Source organism: Chionomys nivalis, chromosome 9 (genome assembly GCF_950005125.1).
Source record: "Chionomys nivalis chromosome 9, mChiNiv1.1, whole genome shotgun sequence".
NCBI classification, from domain to species: Eukaryota; Metazoa; Chordata; class Mammalia; order Rodentia; family Cricetidae; genus Chionomys; species Chionomys nivalis.
The window spans coordinates 25126418-25151838 of NC_080094.1; the positions used below are offsets into that span (position 1 = coordinate 25126418).

Below are 25421 nucleotides of genomic sequence, written 5' to 3' on the forward strand. Positions count from 1 at the left end.
AACTGACTCCACCCACTCACTGACAAACCAACAGTCTCTGCTGACTCCCTCAGAGCCACAGTGCTAGTCCCCACCGGCTGTGGTCCAGGCTCTTGTCTAAGCTGGTTCTCCTTACCTGCCTTCAAAGGTGTGACACGGCCTTGCTGAACTTTGACTTTTCTCATTCCCTGAAAAAGCTCACCAATTCCATTCTTCCCAAGAAATTTGTTCTCCAAGCTGGCCTTCTCATCTGTGAAATAATCAGTAAGGAAGCAAAACAAAGAAGAATCAAGCATTAAAATAGGGAGTAAAGTCTATTGCCAGCACCTTTAGCACAAACACAATTCTAGCAACTAAAGGAAAGGAATGTGCAGTCAGGGACAGACTGCAAACTCTCCCCAAAGCACTTGCAACATCCAACAACATCTCACAGTTAAGGAAAGTGCAGATTCTGTACTCCTTTATCTTTCTAAGGATACACAATTAGGACCACACCAATATTATCTGGCCCTATCTACCATTTAAATGCATCACATTCTCCTTGAAGAAAACTTGTAGCCACCAGGGACTGTAAAATTACAAAGAACAGATTCTATTCACAGAGCGTGGGGTGTGTGAGAGGGGAGCAGAGCAAAGTTTTCTCAAGGAGTTTTATCTTGGGTTCTGCTGTGACTAAAGCTGGCACAAAAACAATCTGTTCCAGCAACAGGAGCACAGGGAGCCCCTGAATAACTACACTGTGCACGGACATTCTGATTATAACCACGCGAAAGATGGGACAAGATGAAAGAAAACAAGAAAGAAATACACTATAGCTAAGGTGATTTTCTAAGTACGGGATTATTTTTTTTCTTTCAAACTTAATGCTATGCTAATATTCCCTTTCTGTGGATATCGGGAGGGTAAAGAAAAACTTGTAAAAAGAAATCTTTGGACAGTCTGGGTGTTACCTCGGGGTTGCAGTGCTATTGGGAATGGTAAAGACCGCTCTAGGACAGCAGGCCAGACTATCTGTTCTTCCTTCCAACAGAGCCCTCTGCTGAGATTAACACTGAATCCCTTCCCCAGGAGAATACCAGACACCATCTCATTTGGACTCTGCATTTTAAGTGGTAAATGAAGTTGCAATAGAGTCATTTGTGTTCCTGCCACACAGTGATGTTAATGTCTCTTAATGAGAAAGGTGGAGGGAGACAAGAGAAAGAAGAAAATGAAGAAGCATCATCAACAGCTGGACTCACATTATCCCAAAGTTTTCTCAAAATACAGCTACAAGCTGAGGGCTGTCAAGATGTCTCAATGGTTAAGAGCAATTGCTGCTCTTACGGAAAATGAAAGTTCAGTTCATAGCATCCATCTCAGGCAATCCACAAATAAACTAGGCTCTATGACCTCGGACCCCCTCACCTGGCCTCCATGGGTACTGCACTCATTCACACACAGATGAGACATACACAGACATACAAACAAAAATCTTTAAAAAAACAAAACAAACAAACAAAAAAACTTGGCCTAGTTTTTATACCATGTCACAGAACATCACAGACTCAAATCTGTTTGGATTAGGTTGTTAGTACTATAATGCCTAAAAACAATTTTGGAGTCTGGCAGTGGTAGCACACAACTTTAATTCCACCATTTAGGAGGCAGAGGAAAACCAGTCTCTATGAATTCAAGGCCAGCCTGGTCTATAGAGCTAGTTCCAGGACAGCCAAGCCTACACAGAGAAAATCTGTCTTGAAAAACAAAACAAACAAATTTGGGAAGTCTGGAGTAGGAGCTCAGGGGTAGGAGTATGTCCTATGTCTTCAGAGGACATAAGTTAAGATTTTCAAAACCATATCAGGTGATTCACAACTGCCTGGAATTCCAGTTCTAAAGGATCCAACACCTAGTCTTTGTAGGCAAGTGCACTCAAGCACACATACCCATGTTGGGGACAGTCTATGCCCAGAGGACAATGGGGTAGGTTTTATATCATCACATATATTCATGACATCATTTTTGAACCCCCCATTTATGCCCAACAAAGCACCTATAAACTGAATATCGTAATATATGTCTATAATCCTAGCTCTGGTGAGCTGAAGGCTGGAGGACTTTTAGTTTCAGGCCACTCTAGGTTATATAGCAAGTTCAAGACCAATGTGAGCTGGGCTATGCAGTAAAGTAGTGCCTAGAAAAAGGAAGGCAGGAAAGTGGAAAGGAAGAAAAGTGAGAGGGCAGGCAGGCCAGGTGCTTGCTCCAGCAGCACACACACTAAAACTGGAACAGTACAGAAGAGATTACCATGGCCCCTCCACCAAAGATGACAGGAAAATTCGTGAAGTATACCATATTTTTTGGAATTGTCTTTTCCCCCATATCTGTGGAACTGTATTGTAACCCTAAATTATCAGTAAAGCTGATGGTTCCATCTTTTTAAAAAAAGAAAGAAAAGCTAGGCATGCTACTTCACATCTGTAATGCCAGCATTTCCAAGACAGAAGCAAGAAGACTGCCACTCGGGGCTACGGTATGAGACCTTATCTCAAAAAGCCGAACTTTACATACGAACAGACTTATGTAATCAAAATATTAACTTTTTTACTAAATCATGAGTGAGAAGCTGTCATGGTGTGGAAAAGAATGTACAGACTAAGCCAGGTGGTATTTGTGCATTCCTTTAGTCCCAACACTCAGGAAGCAGGGGCAGGTGAATCTCTGAGTTCAAGACCAATGTGGTCTACAAGAGCGAGTTCCAAAAGAGCCAGAGCTACACAGAGAAACTCTGTCTGGAAAAGGAAGGGAGGGAGGGAGGGAGAGAGGGAGGGGAAGGAAATCTAGTTATTTCTTTAGAGTCTCTTGCTTTTTAATTTGTTTGATTTTATTAATTTATTTTTATGTGCATGGGTTCTTTTGCACACACGTGCATGCCTGAGCCTGTGGTGACCTGAAGAGGGGATCAGATCACCTGGGACTAGAGACATAGACTGCTACTATAGTGGGTTTTAGGAAGGACAGCCAGTGCTCCTGACGCTGAGCCATCTCTCCCAGCCCTCTACTCTTCAAGTGTCCTCAGTGCAAAACAAGACACTAACCCTTAAATAAACAAGCAGAGAAAGCAGAAACTTACCAAACCAAGAGTCTATATTTTCAGTATCTTCTTCAGCATCCAATGATGAAAAGTTGATAAAGTTGGTGGGGGCATCAAAAGAGTAAGTAGTTTTAACCTGTGACATTGCCCCACTTAACGCAGAAGAATCAGCTTTTCCCAGGAGTGTGACACTCTACAACAGATGACTTCTGAGGAAAGAAATGGTTACAAAAAATTGGTTGTTCATCGATATTAATTATTGTTCTCTACCAACTACTTTTTATATCGGTTTTATATTTCTGATTTAGAAAATCATCTGGGGAGCTGGAGAGATGGCTCAGCAGTTAAGAGCACTTCTAGAGGACCCAGATTTAATTCCCAGCACCCACATGGCAGCTCACAACTGTCTGTAACTCAAAGATCTAATACCTTCATACAGACATACAGGAAGGCAAAACAACAATGCCCATAAAATAAAAAATAAACTATAAAAAAAGAAGAAAAGGAAGAAAAAGAAGGAGGAGGTGGAGGAGAAGAAGAAAGAAAGAAAGAAAGAAAGAAAGAAAGAAAGAAAGAAAGAAAGAAAGAAAGAAAGAAAGAAAGAATAAATCACCTGGAACTGGGCATGGCAGTACAGTCTTTAATCTCAGGATTTGAGAGGCAGAGGCAGGAGAATCTCTGAGTTCAAGACCAGCCTGGTCTACATAATACATTCCAGGTCAGCCAGGGATACATAGTGAGACCCTGTCTCAAAACACCCCCCCACCACCCCCACACACACAAAGCATCTGAAAAATAGACCTCACTTTGTCAAATCCACCTACAAGTTAGTTGCTTGTGAGATTGTGAGATTACTTGTTTTTGGAATTAGAAGTCATTTTGGAACTATTGAGATGACTCAGTAGGTAAAGGTACATGCCACCAAGCCTGATGACCTAGTTTGATCACTAAAAGCCACTTGGTGGCAAAACAGAAAACTGACTCTTGCAATTTGTCCTCCATACACCTGTTGTGGCATGCAGTCACACACACAAGATAAATAAATGTACAATTTTTTCCCTTTTAAAGAAAGGCCAAGGGGGCTGGAGAGATGGCTCAGAGGTTAAGAGCATTGCCTGCTCTTCCAAAGGTCCTGAGTTCAATTCCCAGCAACCACATGGTGGCTCACAGCCATCTGTAATGGGGTCTGGTGCCCTCTTCTGGCCTGCAGGCATACACACAGACAGAATATTGTATACATAATAAATAAACATTTAAAAAAAAAAAGAAAGGCCAAGTTTGATGAGTGCCTACATCTGCCATTCATTGTTGGATGTTGCACTCATTATTAATTTTCCCTCTGTGTCATTTTCTTGTTTCTAAGCCTTTCTCCCGATTTCACTCTGTGCCTGATAACCTAATGTCTAAAACACATCATTAACTTTTACACCTATTGACAAAAATCTTTACCCAAGTCAAACTAAATCTCTAGAAAATGTTATGCAAAGTATCCAAAACCACAGAGCTTTAGTTCTTCCAGAATAATGAGCATCTAACTTTGTATCAGTTGACTTTGTAAACATTTCTCCTGGTACACTGCAGGTTTTGAAGACTAAAGCCAATCTAACTTGTATATCAGGGTGTTTAGCAGAGGACCTTATGTACAGAAGAGAGAAACATAGTTTTCCCAAGTACTGGTTTTCATTCCTTAGAAATATTTTAAGAAATAGAAATATTCTATTCCTGGGCTGGAGGTATAGCTCAGTAGTGGAAAGCAAATTTAGTATGTATGAAGAAGTGAGTTTGATCTCTAATACAGAGGGGGAAAAACAAAATTCCCTAGGCATGAAGAAAATGAGTTAATACACATCAAAGCCACAACATGCATAATAAGTAAAAGGAACAAGTCAACAATACAGACCCAAATCCCAGCACTCGGGAGGCAGAGGCAGGCGGATCTTTGTGAGTTCGAGACCAGCCTGGTCTATAAGAGTTAGTTCCCAGACAGGCTCCAAAGTTACAGAGAAACCCTGTCTTGGGGTAAAAAAAAAAAAAAACATCTGCATTTCACTGTGTGCAAACCCACTCTAGCTCTATCTACGTAACACAATAGTTGAAAGTAGTCTGAAAAATAATCTAAAGGTCTAAAGGTCATACTCACTGACAAATCATTGCCTATAAATCCCATTAAACTGTTTGTCCTAGAAAGCATTCTGAGACAGGCCATGAAGGCACATCTGTAAATGTCAGCACTGCTTACTGAGTGTCCATGCCAGAGCTATATAGGGAGACCTGGTCTAAGGAAAACAAAACAACAGCAACAGAAACTTCTCTAAACTCCTATAAAAACTAATTAAAAATTCATGCTTGCCAGGCACAATGGCACATGTCTTTAATCCACTAGTCAGAAGGCAGAGGCAGGTGGATCTCTGAGTTTGAGGCCAGCCTGCAGAGCAAGTTGCAGGACAGGATCCAAAGCTACAGAGAAACCCTGTCTGTGGAGGGGGAAAAATTGAACCAGTGCCAGATGTAGTGGCACACACATGTAATCTCAGTATGGAGCAGGTAGAGGCCAAGGCTAATGTGTACTGTGAAATAATCCTTCTGTACACTGTGAAAATGTGTTGTTCTCATTGTTAGTAAAACAGTGATTTTTACTAAGCAGGATTTTCGGAGGAGAGAAAATGCTGGGGAAAAGGGCAGAGTCTGAGGAGTCTCAAGACAGACACAGAAGAAGGTTGAGAGATATCAAAATACAGTTTGGGATCATAATGGAAGTTATGATAGAAAGTAAATTAGGTACAAAACTTTGGACTCACCAAGATAAGATGCATAATAAATTATGTTCTCTGAATCAAATGCAAATGGACTAGACATTGTTGATGTACTTATTGCCTGTATATATTATATATAGTTATTGTACTTATTATATATAGTTTTTCTTATATTAGTTATAACCTTTTTTAAAAATAATTTATTTTTATTTTATGTACATTGGTGTTTTGATATGGGTGTCAGGTCCCCTGAAACGAGTTATAGATAGTTGTGAGCTACCATGTGGGTGTTGAGAATTGAACCTAGGTCCTCTGGAAGAAGCACTGAGTCATCTCTCCAACCCCTATAACCTTCTTTTTTCTCTTAGACAAAAAAGGGGAAATATAGTGACATTTTGCTTATGATCTAACAAATAAAGCTTCCTGAAGATCAGAGTGCAAAACATGCCTCACTAGTCAGCCTTACAGGCCAGGCAGTGGTGGCACACACCTTTAGTCCCAGCAGATACACTAGTTAGCCATAGAGGCTGGGCGGTGGTGGTGCACACCTTTCGAACCAGCACTAGAGAAGAATATAAGGTGGGATGTAATAGGAATTTGCTCTTTTTCAGTCTGAAGATTTCGTAGAGCTCTCTAGTGGTTGGCTGTTTTGCTTCTCTGATCTCTCAGCTTGAACCCCAATATCTGTTTCTGGGTTTTTATTAGTAGTGCTATAAGAAGCAACATGGGAAGTTTACTAATGAGGTAAACGAGCCTCAGGGCAGCCCATAGATGAATAGAAATGGGTTAATCTAAGTTGTAAGAGCTGCCTGGAGACAAGCCTAAGCTATCGGCCGAGCACTTATAACTAATATTAAGTCTCTTTATGTTGATTTGGGAGCTATTGCCAGGACACAGAGAAACTTCACCTGCAAGTCTAGGCTACATAAGGCCCTGTTTCAAAGTACACACACACACACACACACACACGAAGCAAGGTCTGGTAGCTTACACATAGAATCCCATCACCCAGGAGACAAAGGCAGGAGGACTTACAAGTTCAAAGTCAGCCTGGTCTACATAGTGAGCAAGCAAACATTACAGTCATATAGCTGCAATCACAACACATCTTGAATCTGCTTCACATATGTTATACAATACTCCATGGCAAGAAATTTGAGCATATACCATCACTTAATCATGTGTAAAAATTATACTCCATTTTTAGAATTTTCCCCAATATTTTCACTAAAAATACTTCTAACTGGGCAGTGGTGGCATATGCCTTTAATCCCAGTTCCAGGACAGGCACCAAAGCTATAGAGAAACCTTGTCTCAAAAAAAACTTCTAGGAGAACATTTTTATAGCTAATATTCTGTACATTTTTGTTACTTTTTCTCCAAAATAATTCTTAAGAGGTAAAGATGCTGAGTCAAGGGATATTAATGCAGACTATGAAAATGTTCCTCAGAAGAGGAGGGGAGTGTGCCAGGTCCTCAGCCCCATCCACCACCAACTCTATGCACTGGCAACTTGCATACTGGAGGTCTGCAAACTACACCACTGCCCCATACTCTGAGTTTAGCCACCCAACCTTCATTACTGCTCAGTGGTTTGGCCAGCATTTCCTTAGCTTCTCAGTGACCTGAGTAATGAGAAAAACATTTCTGGGTTTTATAGTGTCTCAGAAATAATTGTTGTAACAAATAACATAGTCAGACGTGGTGGCACACACCTTTAATTCCAGTACTTGGGAGGCAGAAGCAGGCATATTTCTGTGAGTTTGAGGTCAGTCTGGTCTACATAGTGAGTTCCAGGACAGCCAGAGGTACATAGTGAAATCCTGTCTTGGGAAAAATAATAGGCCCAGGTAGTGGTGGCACACACCTTTAATCCCAGCACTCAGGAGGCAGAGGCAGGTGAATCTCAGTGAGTTCAAGACCAGCCTGGTCTACAAGAGCTAGTTCCAAGACAGCTCAGACTATTATAGAGAGAAACCCTGTTTTGAAAAACCAAAATAATAAATGAAAGAATGAATGAATGAATGAATGAATGACAGGATTTTGTTTGTTTTTGGAAACAGTTCCTGGCTGTACTGGAACTTACTATGTAGAACAGGCTGGCCTCAAACTCAAAGAAATCCACATGCCTCTGCCTCCTGAGTGCTGGGATTAAATTGTGTGTCACCACTGCCAGGCTTCTGCAGTGACATCACTATATACACCATACAGTTTCTTCCCATGAACTCATTACAACCTGAACTCTTTTTCTCACCCCTTTAGTTTTTCGAGACAGGGTTTCTCTGTGTAACTTTGGAGTCTGTCCTGGAACTCACTCTGTAGACCAGGCTGGCCTCGAACTCACAAGAGATCCGCCTGTTTCTCCCTCCCAAGTGCTACGATTAAGGCGTGCTCCACCACTGCCTGGTACAGCTTTAATTCTTTATAACAACATTCTCTTTGAGGACTTAAGAGTAGAAACATGATACTTTTGTAGTTTATAGATAATGATTAATAAAAACAAACAAGGGTAGGGCTGGAGAGATGGCTCAGTGGTTAAGAGCACTGGCTGCTTTTCCAGAGAACATGAGTTCAATTCCCAACAACACATGGTGGCTCACACTGCCCTCTTCTGGCCTGCAGGGATACAGTAGCTGCTTGTAGCTGAGGATAATCTTGAACTCGCAGAGATCCGCCTGCCTTTGCCTCCTGAGTGCTGGGATTAAAGGCGTGCGCCACCACTGCCTGGCAATAAATAAATCTTTAAAAAACAAACAAGGGTTTGCCAAAAGTCACATGACAACACTTAAAACTGTGGTTAAAAACAACTGCAGGAACAAAAATAGCTACTAGAGATGCCAGGTTGTAGTAACTACTAAATCTTTAGTGTTTCTAAGGTTCATTTACAACCTTGTAAAGCATCACTTACCGTCCTCATGCTGGAAAAGGAAGCTAAGGATCAAAGACTGTCCAGCCACGTTAAGAGCAATCAGCTCCTGGCGGCAGCACACCCTCTGGCAGCCCTCACTGGTCACTCAGGAATCAGCAGTGCTGGGAGGGTCAGCTCTCTATCTGCCCTAAGCCAGCCCTTCACGTTTCCATAGTCTTTTGACTTAAGAAGGCTCTCTATTATGCCATTCTAAACTTTTCATTCTCCTTCATTTCCGCTTCATCATTTGTATAATATTGATTTTGTTGTTGTTGCTGCTGCTGGGTTTTTTTTGTTTGTTTGTTTTTTAAGACAGGGTCTCACTATGTAACCCTAGCTTGCCTGGAACTTGATCTGTACAACAGTGATGGCCTCAAAATTTATCAGTTAGCCTCTGCTTCCAAAGTGCTGGGATTAAAGGCATGCAACACGACTCCTAGCTTTTCTGTTGTTGCTGGTAAGGGTGGGGGTAGAGACAGGGACTTACATAGCAGATTGGCCTGGAACTTGCTATGTACCCACATACACAAAATAGAAACAAATTCATACCATATAAATAAAGGCAATTTTTTTTTTTTTTTTTTTGTTTTGTTTTTCGAGACAAGGTTTCTCTGTGGTTTTGGAGCCTGTCCTGGAACTAGCTCTTGTAGACCAGGCTGGTCTCGAACTCACAGAGATCCGCCTGCCTCTGCCTCCCAAGTGCTGGGATTAAAGGCGTGCGCCACCACGGCCCGGCATAAAGGCAATTTTTTAAAGGCCATTAGTGAAGGATTTTTCGGGCAACAGTCAAAATCCTGTGGTTGAAAGAGGGCATTTTTCTCTTCTTTTGAACAACTATGCTGAAAGACATGGGAAAATCTTAAGATTCCCATGATCTCAATGCCTAATTGAGGTCACTGGGAACACTTCCCAGGCAGGACTATAATGAAGACAAGCAGAGCTGAGGAAGGAAGAGATGGGAATGTAACAAGCCACAATTACACTTAGCCCTCTGCAAACTATGACTTCAGCAGCTCTCCCAAGAAGCCCGTGATCACTCTACAATTTCTATTTTTTTGTCCTTTATTCAAGCCTCTTTCCTTTTCTTTTTTCTTTTATTTATTCTTTTTTATTTATTTTGTAATTCTTATTTATTTTTATTGTATATGCATGGTGTTTTCTCTGCTCGTATGTCTGGGTACCACCTGTATGCAAGGCCAGAAGGGCAGATTCCCCTGGATCTTAGATGCCATGTGAATGTGAGCCATCAAACCCTCTGGTAGCAGCCATGTTCTTAACTGTTGTTGACCCATCTTTCAAGCCCCTTTCCTACTCTTAATAACAAACAAACAAAAAAAAAAACAACTGAAAACCTGCAAAGTATTCACATCTAACCTTTCACATGCTTTTGTTGTTGTCTCTTTGGCTGGCCTAATACCTCCTGTCTGAGCCTCTGTGATTTCAAAAAATCAAAAAAAGAGGAAAAAGGCAACATATTCATACATCCACATACATGAAGGAGTGTTAGTAACTGAGTCTGTGCAGGGGCCTAGGAGACACAGAGTAGGAGAGACTGCACTATAAAGCTTTGTGCTCTTTGAGAATATGTTTTATTATTATATAATGTCTACCTTTCCAGTTGAAAGGCTAGTTAGGTAAGGAACATTTACTTTCCTCTAAGTTTGCACTTCAGAAAAGATTGAATTCCAGGAATGTTTGCTAAATATTCTTGATAATCTGTCCAGGTCCGATGCTAGCCTGGACTCTCAATTATTTCTCTTGACCAGACCACAATATAAATTATCTCTCCCTGGACCGGCGTGGAGGCGTGGGAATAAAGGCACAACTCACATGGCTTTATCGGGAGGGAGATTCTCCATGATCCCTCATGAAGTCCTGAGTTTACATCCTGAAGAATTTTTCTCGTTTATTCTCCAAACAGTCTTTATACCAAAATTTAACTTAGGGGAAATACATGAGCATTCTGTCTCCTAGGTAACCAGAAGAATGGCTTTCAGTCCCATCCACAACCACCTGTCTACTGTGGATGCTAGCTGTCTGTAGGTTTGAAATGGCATTTTTATCAGGCATCCTCCAAATTACAAAGAAGGAGCAAAACCATCCTGACCTATTGTTAGGCTGCGAAGGCCTGTCTGGTAAGCTACATGGCCATCCTCAGGTGGTGCCTATGGCTTTAAAGCCTGGCTGCCACTCCATATAGAAATATGGGCCTACAATAATCCAAGAATAATTTCAATCAACTGGTTTTTGGAAATAATGTTTTCCATTTATGTGATCCATAAATTGACCACTACCTTGATTTGTTCAAACATTACATATCTTTCTAGTGTTTCCATATATAGGTTTTCTTAAGATTTATTTATTTATACATCTTAAGTATGAGTGCTCTGCCTGAATGCATGCCTGCATGCCAAAAGAAGGCATCAGATCCCATTATAGACATGTGAGCTGCCATGTGGTTGCTGAGAAGTGAACTCAAGACATCTAAAAGAGCAGCCAGTGCTCTTAATTGCTGAGCCATATCTCCAACCTCATCCTTTTTTCCCCCACTTGTATAAATATTTTGCCCGCACATACACATATGTGCACCACATGCATGCCAGTTGCCTGCAGATGTCAAAAGAGGGCATCAGATACCCTGGAACTGGTATTACAGAGAGCTATGAAGTACCATGTGGGTGTTGAATTCAAACCTGGGTCCTCTACAAAACCAACAAGCACTTTAACCACTGAGCATTTGTCCAGCCCAATTGTCTATTTTTTAAAATGATTTATTTATTTGCACTGGTGTTTTCCTACATGTGTCTGTATAAGGGTGTTAGATTACTTGGAACTGGAGTTACAAACAGTTGTGAGCCACCATGTGGATGCTGGGAACTGAACTGAACCCAGGTCCTCTGGAAGAGCAGCCAGTGTTCTTAAACGCTGAGCTATCTCTCTCTCCACCTACCACCTCAGTGGTCTATTTTTTTAAAACGCTCCTTTTACACTATCTTTTTGTCTAGATTGGCCAACTCAGGAGGCTACCCTGCCACTCTTGCTGGGCACGGTGTATACACCTATAATCGCAGCACTTAAGAACCTCAAGCAAGAGTACTGCCTCAAATTTGAGATCATCCTGGGCCTACATATTGAGGTCCAGGCCAGCCTAGGCTACAAAGTGAGACTGTCTCAGAAAAAAAAAAAAAAAAAGAACAACAACAAACCACTCTGCCTCTCCTCAAAGTGGGCTCAAATTAACAACTATATATCCATTATTCCTTGAGAACTCTCATCCTCTCCATTAAAGGCTGACAAAGTAAACGAAGAAAATCTAAAGAAGGGTTGGGGAGGAGGCTCAGTGACAGAGTACCAGAAGAGGGAGGAGGGACCAGCACACAAAAGCGAAGTAACAAACTGGAAATCAAGATAGTTTCATAATACTGCCTCACCACAAACAAGTCAAAATATCAAAAATTAAAGTCTATTAGAGCCTAGTGGGATACCGCAGAGGTCAAGGCAAAGGCAGCTGTTTAAATGAGAGCCCCACGAATGGTGGGAACTGGACCCATTCTGCACCCCTTAATCAAGATTGAATTTCTGTCAACACATGTCTCAATGAAGGGCAGGGGAAGGCACATATGTCAACCATATTCCCTTAAACAAATCAAGCTGCCAAGCAAGAGAATTAGCTTCATATTTCAAAATTATCTAAAACTGCCACAGCGCAGGCCCCTGAAAAATTACAGATATTCGCAGTAGAAAAACAGCCTTCACCTGGGCTTGGTCACACTTTAATCCCAGCACTGGGAGCAGAGACAGAGGGGTCTGAGGTCAAGGCCAACCTGATATACATAGCAAATTCCAGGTCAGCAAGGACTACATACTGAGTCCTTGCTTCTACAAAAAGAAATACATGAAAATTAAAAAAATAAAAAATAAAAAATAAAAATCAGCTGTTTTGCTTTTTCAAGACAGGGTTTCTTTGTATAGCCATGACAGCCCTGGAACCAGCTCAGGAAAAACAGCTTTTAATGAAAAATAATCCTACAGGAAATCTGAGAGCATGGTCTGCTCTTCCAGAGGTCAGGGACTTGATTCCCAGCACCCACATGGTAGCTCACAACCATCCGTAATTCTGGTTCGAAGGGATCTGATACCCTCTTCAGGCCTCTATGGGCACCTGGCAAGCACATGGTACACATACATACTTGCAGGCAAAACACCCACACAAAATAAAATAAAGTAGAAATATTCTTTAAATAAGTAAAGAAAGCCAACTCAATATGGTATGCATGAACCAAGCTATGTAAAAACTAGTTCTTTATAAAATTGCCTCTTACATATCATCCATCATATTGTATAGACCCTCTGTTCCTCCCCACCAAAAAAAAAATAAAAAAATAAAATAAAACACTGAAAAAATACACATGTGTAATCCTATCTCTTTAGGTACAGACAATAGAGCCAGGCTGTGGTGGGGCACGCCTTTAATCTCAGCAATCAGGAGGAAGAGGCAGGTGGATCTCTGTTAGTTCAATGACTGCCTACAAAAGAGTTCCAGGACTACAGAAGAGTTCCAGGACTACAGAAGAGTTCCAGGACAGGACTGGAGAGGTGGTGGCTCAGCAGTTAAGAGCACTGCCTGCTATTCCAGAGATCCTGAGTTCAATTCCCACAACCACATGGTGGCTCACAACCATCTATAGTAAGATCTGGTGCCTGCAGAACACTATATACATAATGAATAAATAAATCTTTAAAAAAAAAAAAAAAGAGTTCCAGGACAGCTAGGGCTGTTATACAGAGAAACCTTGTCTCAAAATAAATAAACAAACAAACAAACAAACAAACAAACAAGGATCTTACCAGTCTTCTAGGGGGATGAAATAGGTGGAAAGGGAAAACAAATGGAGACAGCGAGTGCAGCCTGTCTACATTCATCAGAAACTGGCCTCATGCTGCCTCTGGTCTCTTCACTCTCCCCCAAACCGAAAATAACTGGCCTTGACAAGCTCTATAAATCAAAACGGGCAGGTTCCGAAGGGGTGGGGAGCAGCACAGAGCACTTTCTAAGCAGGCCTGAAATTGCAGGCCAGAGGCTCCTAGCAAAATAGGCGGATGTGAGAGGCCAAGCGCCTCACCACCCAGTTGTTGTGAGACAGAGGAAAGCACAAGCTAAACTGTTAGTAATTCAAGAGCCAACAGAAGCCGAGGCTTCAGTAGAGGCAGTCAGTTAAAACAATCTCATCCAGGCACTGGCACTTCCTCACCAACACCCTCTCCCACCTGCCAGGGTGAGGGATCTTACGTTAACACATACTTTCATTTTACCCAGAAATGAAACATTCACATTTTTTCCTTGTACCTTAGGGGATTAGAAAGAGTCAATAAATGGCAACATGTCCAACATCTAGTTTTGACTATTAGTCAAACGTACAAACTAAGCCTGAAGAAAGCTTAATGAACTTGGTTACACATTTGCTAACTTCTATGTTGAAATCCGATCTGTTTACAGCAACAGATCTATGGAGCTTCCAAAACTGGGTCCATTTAAGATCCAAAATCAGCAGGGTGGTGGTGGCATACGCCTTTAATCCCAGCACTCAGGAGGCAGAGGCAGGTGGATCTCTGTGAGTTTGAGGCCAGCCTGGTCTTGATGTGGGAGTGATTTCTTTCTAATCTGTTGCTTTCATTGGTTAATTAATAAAGAAATTGCCTAGGCCCATTTGATAGGCCAACCCTTAGGTGGGTGGAGTAAACAAAACAGAATGTTGGGAGAAAGAAGCCGAGTCAGGCAGTCACCATGATTCTCCCACCGGACACAGATGCAGGTTAAGATCTTTCTTGGTAAGCCAGCTCATGGTGCTACACAAAATATTAAAAATGGGTTAGATCAATATGTAAGAGCTAGCCAATAAGAAGTTAAAACTAATGGGCCAAGCAGTGTTCAAAAGAATACAGTTTCCGTGTAATTATTTCGGGTAAAGCTAGCCGGGTGGCAGGACACAGCCCCGCTTCCTATTACAACATGGTTTACAAGAGCTAGTTCCAGGATGGGCTCTAAAGCTATACAGAGAAACCCTGTCTCAAAAAAAAAAAAAAAAAAGAAAAGAAAAAAGAAAAAGAAAGAAAGAAAGAAAGAAAGAAAGAAAGAAAGAAAGAAAGAGGGTTGGAGAGATGGCTCAGCGGTTAAGAACATTGCCTGCTCTTCCGAAGGTCCTGAGTTCAAATCCCAGCAACCACATGGTGGCTCACAACCATCTGTAATGAGGTCTGGTGCCCTCTTCTGGTCTGAAGGCATACACGTAGACAGAATATTGTATACATAATAAATAAAATGAATATTTAAAAAAAATAAAATAAAATTTAAAAAAGGAAGAAAGAAAGAAAGAAAGAAAGAAAGAAAGGAAGGAAGGAAGGAAGGAAGGAAGGAAGGAAGGAAGAAAGAAAGAAAGAAAGAAAGAAAGAAAGAAAGAAAGAAAGAAAGGGAAAGAGAAAGATCCAAAATCAATCCTTTAGCATCCCAATGTCGCGGACTGACTCTCTTGGAGATCGAAGACCGAGGGAGAACAGGGGTGAAGGCTTAGGAGAACCCAGGATTCGGCGAATGACAGACAGACACAACTCTAATGAGACTTGAATCTGCTGCAACTTTACTAAAATTCAAGCATCACTTTTAAGAGATTACAGAAGGAAGTTGGCAGACATAAAAGTTTCCATAGAAAATGATTACAGACAATTAATTATTCTCAGCAAGTCTTGTGGTCAGAGCCAGGTGGGCAGAGCTTTTCTCTGAAATTCGTCTCACACCACTAACTACCTGTGCTTTTTTGTGGCCCTAAATCATATCTGCCCTCAAGGTAACCAAGGTAGCCCAAACACCATTCTTTAACTGTGCTTCCTCATGGCCCTCAATCATATCTGCCCTCAAGGTAACCAAGGTAACCCAAACACCATTCTTCAGGATTCCACCCCCAGGGTTTGTTCCAATATTGAATGACTGACTTCATGTTATCAAGAATAGCCTGCCTTTCTTTCCTATCTAATATGTACCAGGGGTTTCTCATTCTGGCTAGCCTCTCCATAAATGGTAACTCATGCCATTCCATACATTTTCCTTCATAATTTACCCATATTTTACCAAATCTCCTATCATGGGCTCTTTCTGTTCTAGGGTATCTATAAATTCCCCCAGAGAGTGAGCTGGAGTTTTAATCATAACATTAATGGCCTGAATCAAGGGAGGGAACTGACACATCAGTTCCTCCGTATTCAAGGAGCCGTTGGAAATGCTTCCTGGTTCCTTGAACAGATTAAGTTTTTGTCAAGAGAAGAATAGAACAGAAGCAGAGTCAATGCAAGAAACCATCGCCAGGAACAAAGTGAACGAGATCGTTGAGGCTAATCAGGTACCTCAACTCGAGCAGACTGCCAGGGAACCGCCGGGGGCCAAGCTCCGGGAAGCACGAGCCCCTCATTTTGAGATGGCCACCACCTGAGAGGCATTTTGTCACACAGGCGGGACAGCCGTGGATGTGGCATCCCAACACTCAGAAGTCAGCACAGGACACACTAGACACTTGTTCTAATTCACCCAGAAACATAAAGCAAATGTATTTTCATTTCTTTTCCAAACTTACCAATTCTAGAAAGACATGGTGTCACTGTGAATTGAATGGTTGAGGCAGCAGGACAACCATCAGTTCAAGGCCAACATAGGATACACAGTGAATTTGAGGCCAGCCTAAGCTATCCCAAACAAGATAGCACAACAAAGATGACTCAGTGGCTAAAGGAGCTTGCTGTGCCAGCCTGACAACCTGAGCTTGGTCCCTAGAATCTACGGTGGAAGGGGGAAAACCATTCCTAAAATATCCTCTGGCCACACACACACCATGGTACTCATGCCCCTAACTGCATGCACGTACACATACACACGCATACATACACACACACACACACACACACTCCTACTCTCTCACACACAAAAAAAATTGTAAATCATATTTTACTGAGTTTGTTTGCTTTGAGACAGAATCTCTCTATGTAGCCCCAGCTGTACTAGAACTCACCACATAGACCAGGCTAGCCTAGCCTTTAACTCACAAAGATGACCTGCCTTCCAAGTACTGGAATTAAACATATGCACCACCACACCTGGCTCATGTTTACTGTTTTAAAAACTTTTGTGTTCATATTAACAAGACACATCAATTCAGGGCTTGCTCTACTCCTATACCTCCCTTGACATATCTTTGAGACAGGATCACATTGCCCAGTCCAGCCTTAAAATGACTATGTTGCAAGAATGACCTTCAACTCCCCAGTGTTTCCGCCACCACCTACCAAGCGCTGGAATTATACAGGATGTGCCACCAAGCACAACTTGTTCTTTTTTTTCTTTTAAAGATTTTTATTTATTATGTATATAGGTTTCTTCCTTCATGTATCCTGCAGTACAGAAGAGGACACCAGATCTTATTACAGATGGTTGTGAGCCACCATGTGGTTGCTGGGAATTGAACTCAGGACCTCTGGAAGAGCAGCCAGTGCTCTATTCCTCTGAGCCATCTCTCCAGCCACCCACAACTTATTCTTTGTTTTGTTTTTTAGTTTTTTTGAGACAGAGTTTCTCTGTATAGACCCAGATGTCCTGGAACCCTGCCTCTGTCTTCCGAGTGCTGGCATTAAAAGCATGTGCCACCACCGCATCTCTAAGAAGTTGGATAGTGAGTGATTTTACTTCTTCGTTTCCAAATTTAAGAAATTTCTTTCAAAAATATGTACTGGTTTAAAAAGACATACTTCAGTTACATAAACACTGATGAAGCTGATTTAGTAACACTTCTTTCAATCTTTCGCGTGCACCTCACCATGGATACACACCTGTCCTGTAGTTAATGCCCACGTCACAGATCACCTTCTCAGGTCTCTTCTGAACGTCCACAGACACTTCTCATTAAGCACCTGGAAACAGCAGAAAGGTATTTTGAAAGGATAAACTTTAAAAATTTTGGCCAGGCAGTGATGGCGCACATACATTTTTAATTCCAATTTTAATTCCATTTTTGATTTTAATTTGGGAGGCAGAGACAGGCATATCTCTGTGAGTTTGACGTCAGCCTGGTCTACAGAGAGAGTTCCAGGACATTCAGAGCTGTTACACAGAGAAACCCTGTCACAAAAAAACAAAAAGAAAGAAAGACAACTCAATCAAGTAGTGACTCTGATTGTAGCTGCTATATCAAACAGAGTCCTTACTAGAGCAGATTAACACATCTCCCGGAACGCAGGTATCGATCTAGCAAATGCCTTTTTCCCAGTACTTGTCCATAACGACCACCAGAAGGAATTTGCTTTCAGTTGGCAATGACAGCAGTATACTTTTACAGTTTTACCTCAAGGATATAGTAACTCTCCAGTCTCCTGCACATTGGTGCACTGTACTGACAACATTATGTTGACTGGACCAAGTGAGCTTTGGACTGGTTGGTAATACGTATGCACATCAGAGGATGGAAAATAAATCCAACCAAAATTTAAGGGTCTTCTATTTCAGTGGGATTCTTGAGTTCAGCGATGTGGAGTATGCAGAGATATTCCTTCTAAGATGAAGGAGTTATTATAGCTACCCCCTCTCACCACCAAGAAAGAAGCACATTCGGGGGCCTATTTGGATTCTAGAGATAGAACGTTCCTCACTTAGATGTGTTAATCTGGCCCTTATGCCAAATTTTACTAACTTTGAGTGAGTACTGGAACAGGACAAGGGTCTTCAACAGGTCCAGGCTGCTGTCCAGGCTGTTCTACCACTTGGACCATATATATGATCTAGCAAACCCGAGAATTCTTGAGGTGTAACTGGAAGGTAGGAATGCTGTTTGGAGCTTTTGACAGGCCCCTACAGACGAATCACGGAAGAGACCTTTGGCATTCTGGAGCAAGGCTGTACCATCATCTACTAACTAGTCTAGCCTACTTAGGGGAACCTGAAAGTTCAGCCATGGGCCATCATGCAACCTGAGCTAGCCATCATGCGCTGAGTGTTATCTGACTCAGCAAACCATAAAGTAGGACATGTAGAGCAGCAATCAATGTAAGTAGTATATATGTGAGCAGGCCTGAGTAGCTCCTGAAGGCACAAGCAAGTTACACGAAAAAGTTGCCCAAATGTCTATGGTTTCTACTCCTGTTACAACGCCATCTGCTGCCAAGAATGCACCTATAGCCTTATGGGGTGTTCACTATGATCAGTTGACTGAGGAAAAGGAGACTAGGGCCTGGTTTACTGATGGTTCTGCATGTTATGCAGGCACCACCCAGACATGGACAGTTGCAGCATTACAACCCCTCTCTGGAACCATGCAAGTACTGGGCAGAACTGTGGGCAGTACTCATGGTCATACATTTTGTCTGGAAGGAGAAATGACTAGACATGCAATTCTTCACTGATTCATGGGCTGCAGTCAATGACTGGATGGTCAGGGACTTGGAAAGAGCATGATTGTAAAATTGATAAGCAAGACATCTAGGGAAGAATTATGTGAGTAGATTTCTCCAAATGGGCAAAGATATTAAGATACTTGTGTTCCATGTAAATGCTCATCAAAAGGTGACTTCAGATAGGCGGTAGTGACACACACCTTTAACTTCAGCACTTGGAAGGTGGGGGCAGGCAGATCTCTGATATCTCTGTGAGTCTGAGGCCAGCCTGGTCTACAGAGCTAGTTCCAAGGCAGCTAGGGCTGTGACACAGAGCATTCTGTAGACAGTCAACCTCTTTCCCCAGCCATCCCTGTCATGGCCCATGAACAAAGTAGCCATAGTGGCAGAGATGGAAGTTGTCATGGGCTCAGCAGCATGAACTTCACTCACCAAGGCTGACCTGGCTACAACTGCTGCTGAGTACCAGAGCTGACACTGAGCCCCAGATATGGCACCATTCCCCGGAGTGACTAGACAGTGGCCTGGTGGCAGGTTGATTGTATTGAACCACGTCCTCCATGGAAAGGATAGCATTTGTCCTTATTGGATACTTATTCTGGATATGGATTTGTCTTTCCTGCATGTAATATTTCTACCAAAACCACTATCCATGAGCTACACAATGCCTTACTCACCGTCAAGTATTCAACAGTATTACTTCTGATTAACTCACTTCATAGCCATAAAAGTGCAACAGCGGGCCCACAATCATGGAATCCACTGGTCTTGTCATGTTCCCCACCATCTGCTAGCCTGAGAGAAAGATGGAATGGCTTTTGAAGACAGTTACAGGGCCAATTAGTGGCAGCAGCATGGAGGGCTGGGCAGGATTCTCCAGAGGGTGGTATTTGATTTGAATCAGCATCCAATATGTGGTAGTTTCTGATCTACAGAGCGAGTTCCAGGACAGGATCCAAGATCCAAAACTACAGAGAAACCCTGTCTCAAACAAACAAAAGAAAAGGAGGGATGGTGGTGGGATAGTTCCACATTCACTATCACCCCTAGTAGCCCTCTAGGAAAAATTTTTTGCTTCCTGATCCCTCAACCTTAAGTTCTGCTAACCAAGAAGTTTTGGTTCCGGAGTGTATAGTGTTCTTGCCAAGAGCCACAGCAAATATTCTATTGAACTGGAAGTTCAAACATCCCCTGGCCACTTTGGCTAAGAAAGGAATAACAGTGTTAGGAGGGGTGATTGATTCAGATTACCAAGGGAAAATTGGATTGCTTTTCCATAGTGGAGGTAAAAAATATTTATCTGGAGTACAGATGATCCTTTAGAGCGACTGTCTATTGGTGCTAGCATATCCTGTGACCCCAAACCAATGGGAGACTACAACAATCTAATCCAGACAGGATGAAAAAGGGCACAGACCCTTCAAAAATTAAGGCCTGGCTTACTCCTCTGGGAAAGCGGCCAAGAGCTTGCTGAAGGAGGAGGAAATGCAGGAAGGGTACTAGAGGAAGGTAGTTGTAAAGACAGCTAAAGCCACGTGACCAGTTGTAGAAATGAGGATTACAGTTGACACGTTTCTGTCATATTTTGTTAAGAATGCTTCTGTACAGTTGTCTTTTCTTTCCTCGATCTCTTTATCATGCAATGCAACATCAGTTAAGAGACTATCAGTAGTTATCATATTAAAGTTTTGAGATCCCTAAAGAATGTCCCTCGTGGGACATTACCATCTATTCTAACATTCATAAAGCATTTGTAGAATACGTTGGATAGTTATATGATGTCAGGTGTTAATTATAACCTGATTATTGTTTTCATCTGGAAATCAATCATGACATCCATGGTTGTGTCAAATTGGCGAGGGGTCAGCTTGTGCTGGCTATTCTTGTTGTCAACTGAGCACATGGAGTATCAGCTGGGTACACCTGGGAGGGATTTTTTTTTTTTTCAAAAATAATTTGAAATGGGAAGACCCACTTTTAAACAGACTCTCTTGAGGTGGAAAAACACATCTTTAATCCAGATCTTTTTTAGGTGGGATTTACCTTTTAATATGGGCTACACCTTCTGCTGGCCGCCTAAATAAAGGACATGGAAGAAGGAAGCTTGCTGCTTTGCCTGCTGGCTCCCACTGGCATTAGAGCACACACTGTGGCAGGTACTGGAGACCAGCTGAGACACCCAGCCTCAGGGCCTGAACAACTACTGGAATCTTCCTGGGTAGACAGTCACTGTTGAAGCAGCTGGACCACAGCCTGTAAGCCATTTTCTAATAAATCCCATACAGACATCACATCTTCAATCTATAAACTCTGTTCCTTTAGAAAATGCTGACTAATACGGCATCTTTCTATTTATGTTTAATTCCATCTTTTTCTTGTAAAGAACAATCGGGCTGCTGATTTACATGTCTTTGTCTCAAATATAAATCTATCTACAATAACTCAGGATAGTCAATCACCACCATTATCAATCCTGCTTCCTAACAATACCAAGGCAAAACAGTAAGTTTGTGAAAGGGTACACAATTTCTCTTGTTCTTCTCTCTAGTTTAAAAAACAAAAGCTTTTAGCTGGGCAGTGGTGGCACAGGCCTTTAATCCCAGCACTTGGGAGGCAGAGGCAGGAGGATCTCTTTGAGTTCGAGGCCAGCCTGGTCTACAAGAGCTAGTTCCAGGACAGGTACCAAAGCTACAGAGAAACCTTGTTTCGAAAAACAAAACAAAACCAAAAAACATAAAAAACAACAACAACAAAAAGCTTTTTAAAATAAAAAAAAAATTTTTTTTTTTGAGACAGGGTTTCTTTGTAGCTTTGGAGTCTGTACTGGAACTAGCTCTATAGACCAGAGGCTGGCCTCAAACTCAGAGACCAGCCTGCCTCTACCTCCGGAGTGCTGTGATTAAAGGTGTGCACCACCACCGCCACCCGGCTTTAAATAAAAAATCTTAAAGGGAAGAAGCTGAGTATAAAGGCTCACACTATAGAAAACAAATCCAAGAAAAGCTAAAGGAAAAAATATATAAAGGAAATGTAGAATTCAGTCCTACTTTTCCATATAGCTTTCTCTTGACCAAATTTAATTGTACTTGCCAAAATAATCTGATGACAATTTCATTCTAATTTGAACATTGGCATAAACCTGACCAAAAAATGTTTTTACTGAGCCCAACAGTGGTGACATACCCTTTTAATCCCAGCACTCAAGAGGCAGAAGCAGATAGATCTCTAAATTAGATGCCAACCTGGTCTACAGAATGAGTTCCAGGACAGCCAGAGCTACACAAAGAAACTGTCTTGAAGAAAAAAGAAATACTTTTACTTACATACTTGGTAAGATTGAGTTTTCCACACTTGCTATTCTACTGTAAACTTTGCAGGGCCTTCCTAGCCATCCAGTTCATAGACATGCAACCTGGTTGTTCTCATCCCTGTCTAGCCAAACCCTGCTTTCCAAGAGTGAGTTTATGTTCCCATATTAAGTCTCATCCATCTCCTTTACTTCTAAAGTTGCCAGAACCCTTACAAAACAATTTGTTTACATAATAGTAACTTATTAAGTTTCTGTCTTAAAATTAAGTTGGTAGAGTTCTTGCTTGGCATACACAAAGACCCAAGCATTGAGATCCCAGCACCACATAAACAGTGTGTTAGCGCAAACCCAGCACTCTGGCAGTGAAGGAAGGAGGAAGAACAGCCTAGGCTACATATCTTCTTTCAGATCCGTGTGGGCTACAAGAAGACCCTGTCGCAACAGTAGTAATCATTATCGTCATCATACACACAAAAAGGACAGTACCCCAGTACTCCCCCTACCATGAGCAAGGTACTGGGTTCAGACCCCAATACCACACACACACACACACACATCAACCATTTTGTCCTCAAGTATACCATAAAGCCTTGAATATATCGTGTATCTGTATACAAACGGTATCTAACATGAACCAACAAAGGCTCACAACACACTCTCAAAGGTCAATCAGTTGGTTTTGCTGGCTAAAGGCCACAAAATTTTGAACCAAAAATAGCAACTTGATACTATTGAACAGACACTTAAACCAACAGGGGGACACATAGGACTTGGGGGGTGGGGCTTTAAACCAACAGAGGGACACAAAGGACCTGGGGGGTGGGGCTTGACAGCTGTAATACACTGAGGCCACACACAAGAATATTCTTACTATTCCTACTAGCCAGGCATAGTGGCACATGCCTTTAATCCCAGCAGTTGAGGGGCAGAGGCAGGCATATCTGTGAGTCTGATGCCAGCCTGAGTTCCAGGACAGCCAGGGATGTGTAGAGAGACCCTCTCTCAAAGCAACAACAAAAAGAATAGTTTTATTATAGTAGCAAATAGTTCTTTAGTAGTTTGTATTTTTTTTTAATATGAGAAAAAGTTAAATAAAGGCAAAGGGTGTGAGAATACAAGGTAAGAATGAGTCAGGAAGTGCAGAAAAAAAGAAAAGAGAGTGGGAGGACAGAGGGAGGGAGGGAAGGGAAGGAAGGGAGGAAGGGAGGGAGGGAGAGCAAGCAAGCAGAAATAGTTTGGTGAGAATCTTTGCTACTGAGAAAATTATATGCGATTACAAATCAAGAAAATAGGGGGTAAACTCAACCCACAATACTATGTTAATACTAAAGGATACAACTTTCCTTCTCCTCCAATCTATAAATGTTCCAGGAAAGGAAGCTAAAAGGGCGGAAAGACGTAATGCCTCAATATAAAGGGAAAAGGGAGTAACGATAACATAAAATTAATTTTATATCACAAACAGAAGACAATCAAAATAAAATTAACTCTGCCTCAACCTTGTTGGCAAACAACAAAATTACTTTCCTATCTCGGATAAACGCAGTTGGTGGCGATCACATCTCTTTTCCTCCACCAATGCTATTTAATGGCAGGGCTATTTCCACCCACTGGGCCTCGGCTTCCCTAAATGCTAAGAGCGCTTAATGCAAAGTTTAGAGCGGAAATTGGAGCGCAGTGCTAACACGAACACTCGTTACATTCTAGGGCCTGACAGCCTGGAGCAGCCTCTGCTCCGGGGTTTCCAGGAATACCGACTCCGAGTCCGAAGCTTTACCACAAAGTCCGGTCGCCGGAGCCCGCGCGCTGCCTAGGCTTTCAAGGCCTGCCCCGAGGATCCCCCTACCCTCTTGGAAACCTAGAGGAATGGCTCCCGGTGCACCGCGGCTCCCCCTTTCCCATCACTTACCCGGCTTCGCCTTGCACCCACTTATCTAAGAAGACACAGTCGTCCGTCCGCTTCGGGATTCAACCGGTACGGTTGAAAATTTGAACTCAGGAACCCGGTCGAATGCACCAATCAGAGGGCCGAGAACAGACAAACCCCGCCCTCCGTTTGGACTCAGAAAAAGAATGTAGCGACGCCGGAAGTTAGGAGGCGGGATCAAGCTGACAACTGGACGGAGAGCCTTCAGGGAAATGTCTCTTGCACGTGTGGGCGCACATTGAAACTGTACTACAAAACCCAGAATCCTCTGCTCTTATTTGGTTTTGTTGTTTGAGGTTGAGATGGGGGTGCGAAGTGGTTTTGCTTTGAGGTAAGCCCTTTTGGAGACCAAGCTAGCCGGAATTCTTAATGTGACTGAGGCTGACTTTTAAACTTTTTTTTTTTTTTTTTTGATTTTTCGAGACAGAGTTTCTCTGTAGCTTTGGAGCCTGTCCTGGAACTAGCTCTTGTAGATCAGACTGGCCTCGAACTCACAGAGAACCGCCTGCCTCTGTCTCCTGAGTGCTGGGATTAAAGGCGTGTGCCACCGCCACCCGGCGACTTTTAAACTCTTTATCTTTTTGCCTCCCCCACCTCCCAAGCACAGGATTTTCAGGTGTGTATCATCATGCTAGGCTTGTTCCTACTTAATTGGGAGAATTATTACTAGACAAACTGAAAAAATATTTAAGTATATAACGGCAGCTAAATATAACGCATACTAGACCTCCCGGAATTCATAGGAGGAAATTTTTTACTGGTTTGTTTGGTTGGGTTTCTCTGCACAACTATGGGCCCATAAGAGACGTTTCTTTTTTTGTTCTCTTTTTGGGTGTTTGTTTGTTTTTGTGTTTTGTATTTTTCAAGACAGGGTTTCTCTGTAGCTTTTGGAGTCTGCTCTGGAACTAGCTCTTGTAAACCAGGCTGGCCTCGAACTCACAGAGATCTACCTGCTTCTGCCTCCCAAGAGCTGGAATTAAAGGCATGCATGACCACCGCCTGGCTAAGAGACATTTCTTCAACAGTCTTTTCTTGTCTGCTTC

General features: G+C 42.2%; 1 protein-coding gene and 1 non-coding gene across 4 annotated transcripts in view; one reads left to right on the forward strand and one right to left on the reverse strand.

The window, feature by feature from the left end:
* Positions 1-24435, reverse strand: part of Tpx2 (TPX2 microtubule nucleation factor) — a 50797-nt gene extending 26362 nt beyond the window's left edge. For 2 of the 3 annotated variants that reach the window (XM_057780903.1, XM_057780901.1), the window contains exons 1-4: positions 24361-24435; positions 17585-17665; positions 3095-3264; positions 116-229 (exon numbers count right to left, since the gene is read on the reverse strand). In XM_057780903.1, coding sequence (XP_057636886.1) covers positions 116-229; positions 3095-3200 — 220 coding nt within the window. In that variant the 5' untranslated portion in view covers positions 3201-3264; positions 17585-17665; positions 24361-24435. The remainder of the gene's footprint in view (positions 1-115; positions 230-3094; positions 3265-17584; positions 17666-24360) is intronic. The other variant, XM_057780902.1, reaches the window with a different exon arrangement.
* Positions 2215-2322, forward strand: LOC130882148 (U6 spliceosomal RNA). The gene has a single exon (XR_009057784.1). It is a non-coding gene; the product is annotated as a U6 spliceosomal RNA (small nuclear RNA).
* Positions 24436-25421: the final 986 nt, after the last annotated feature.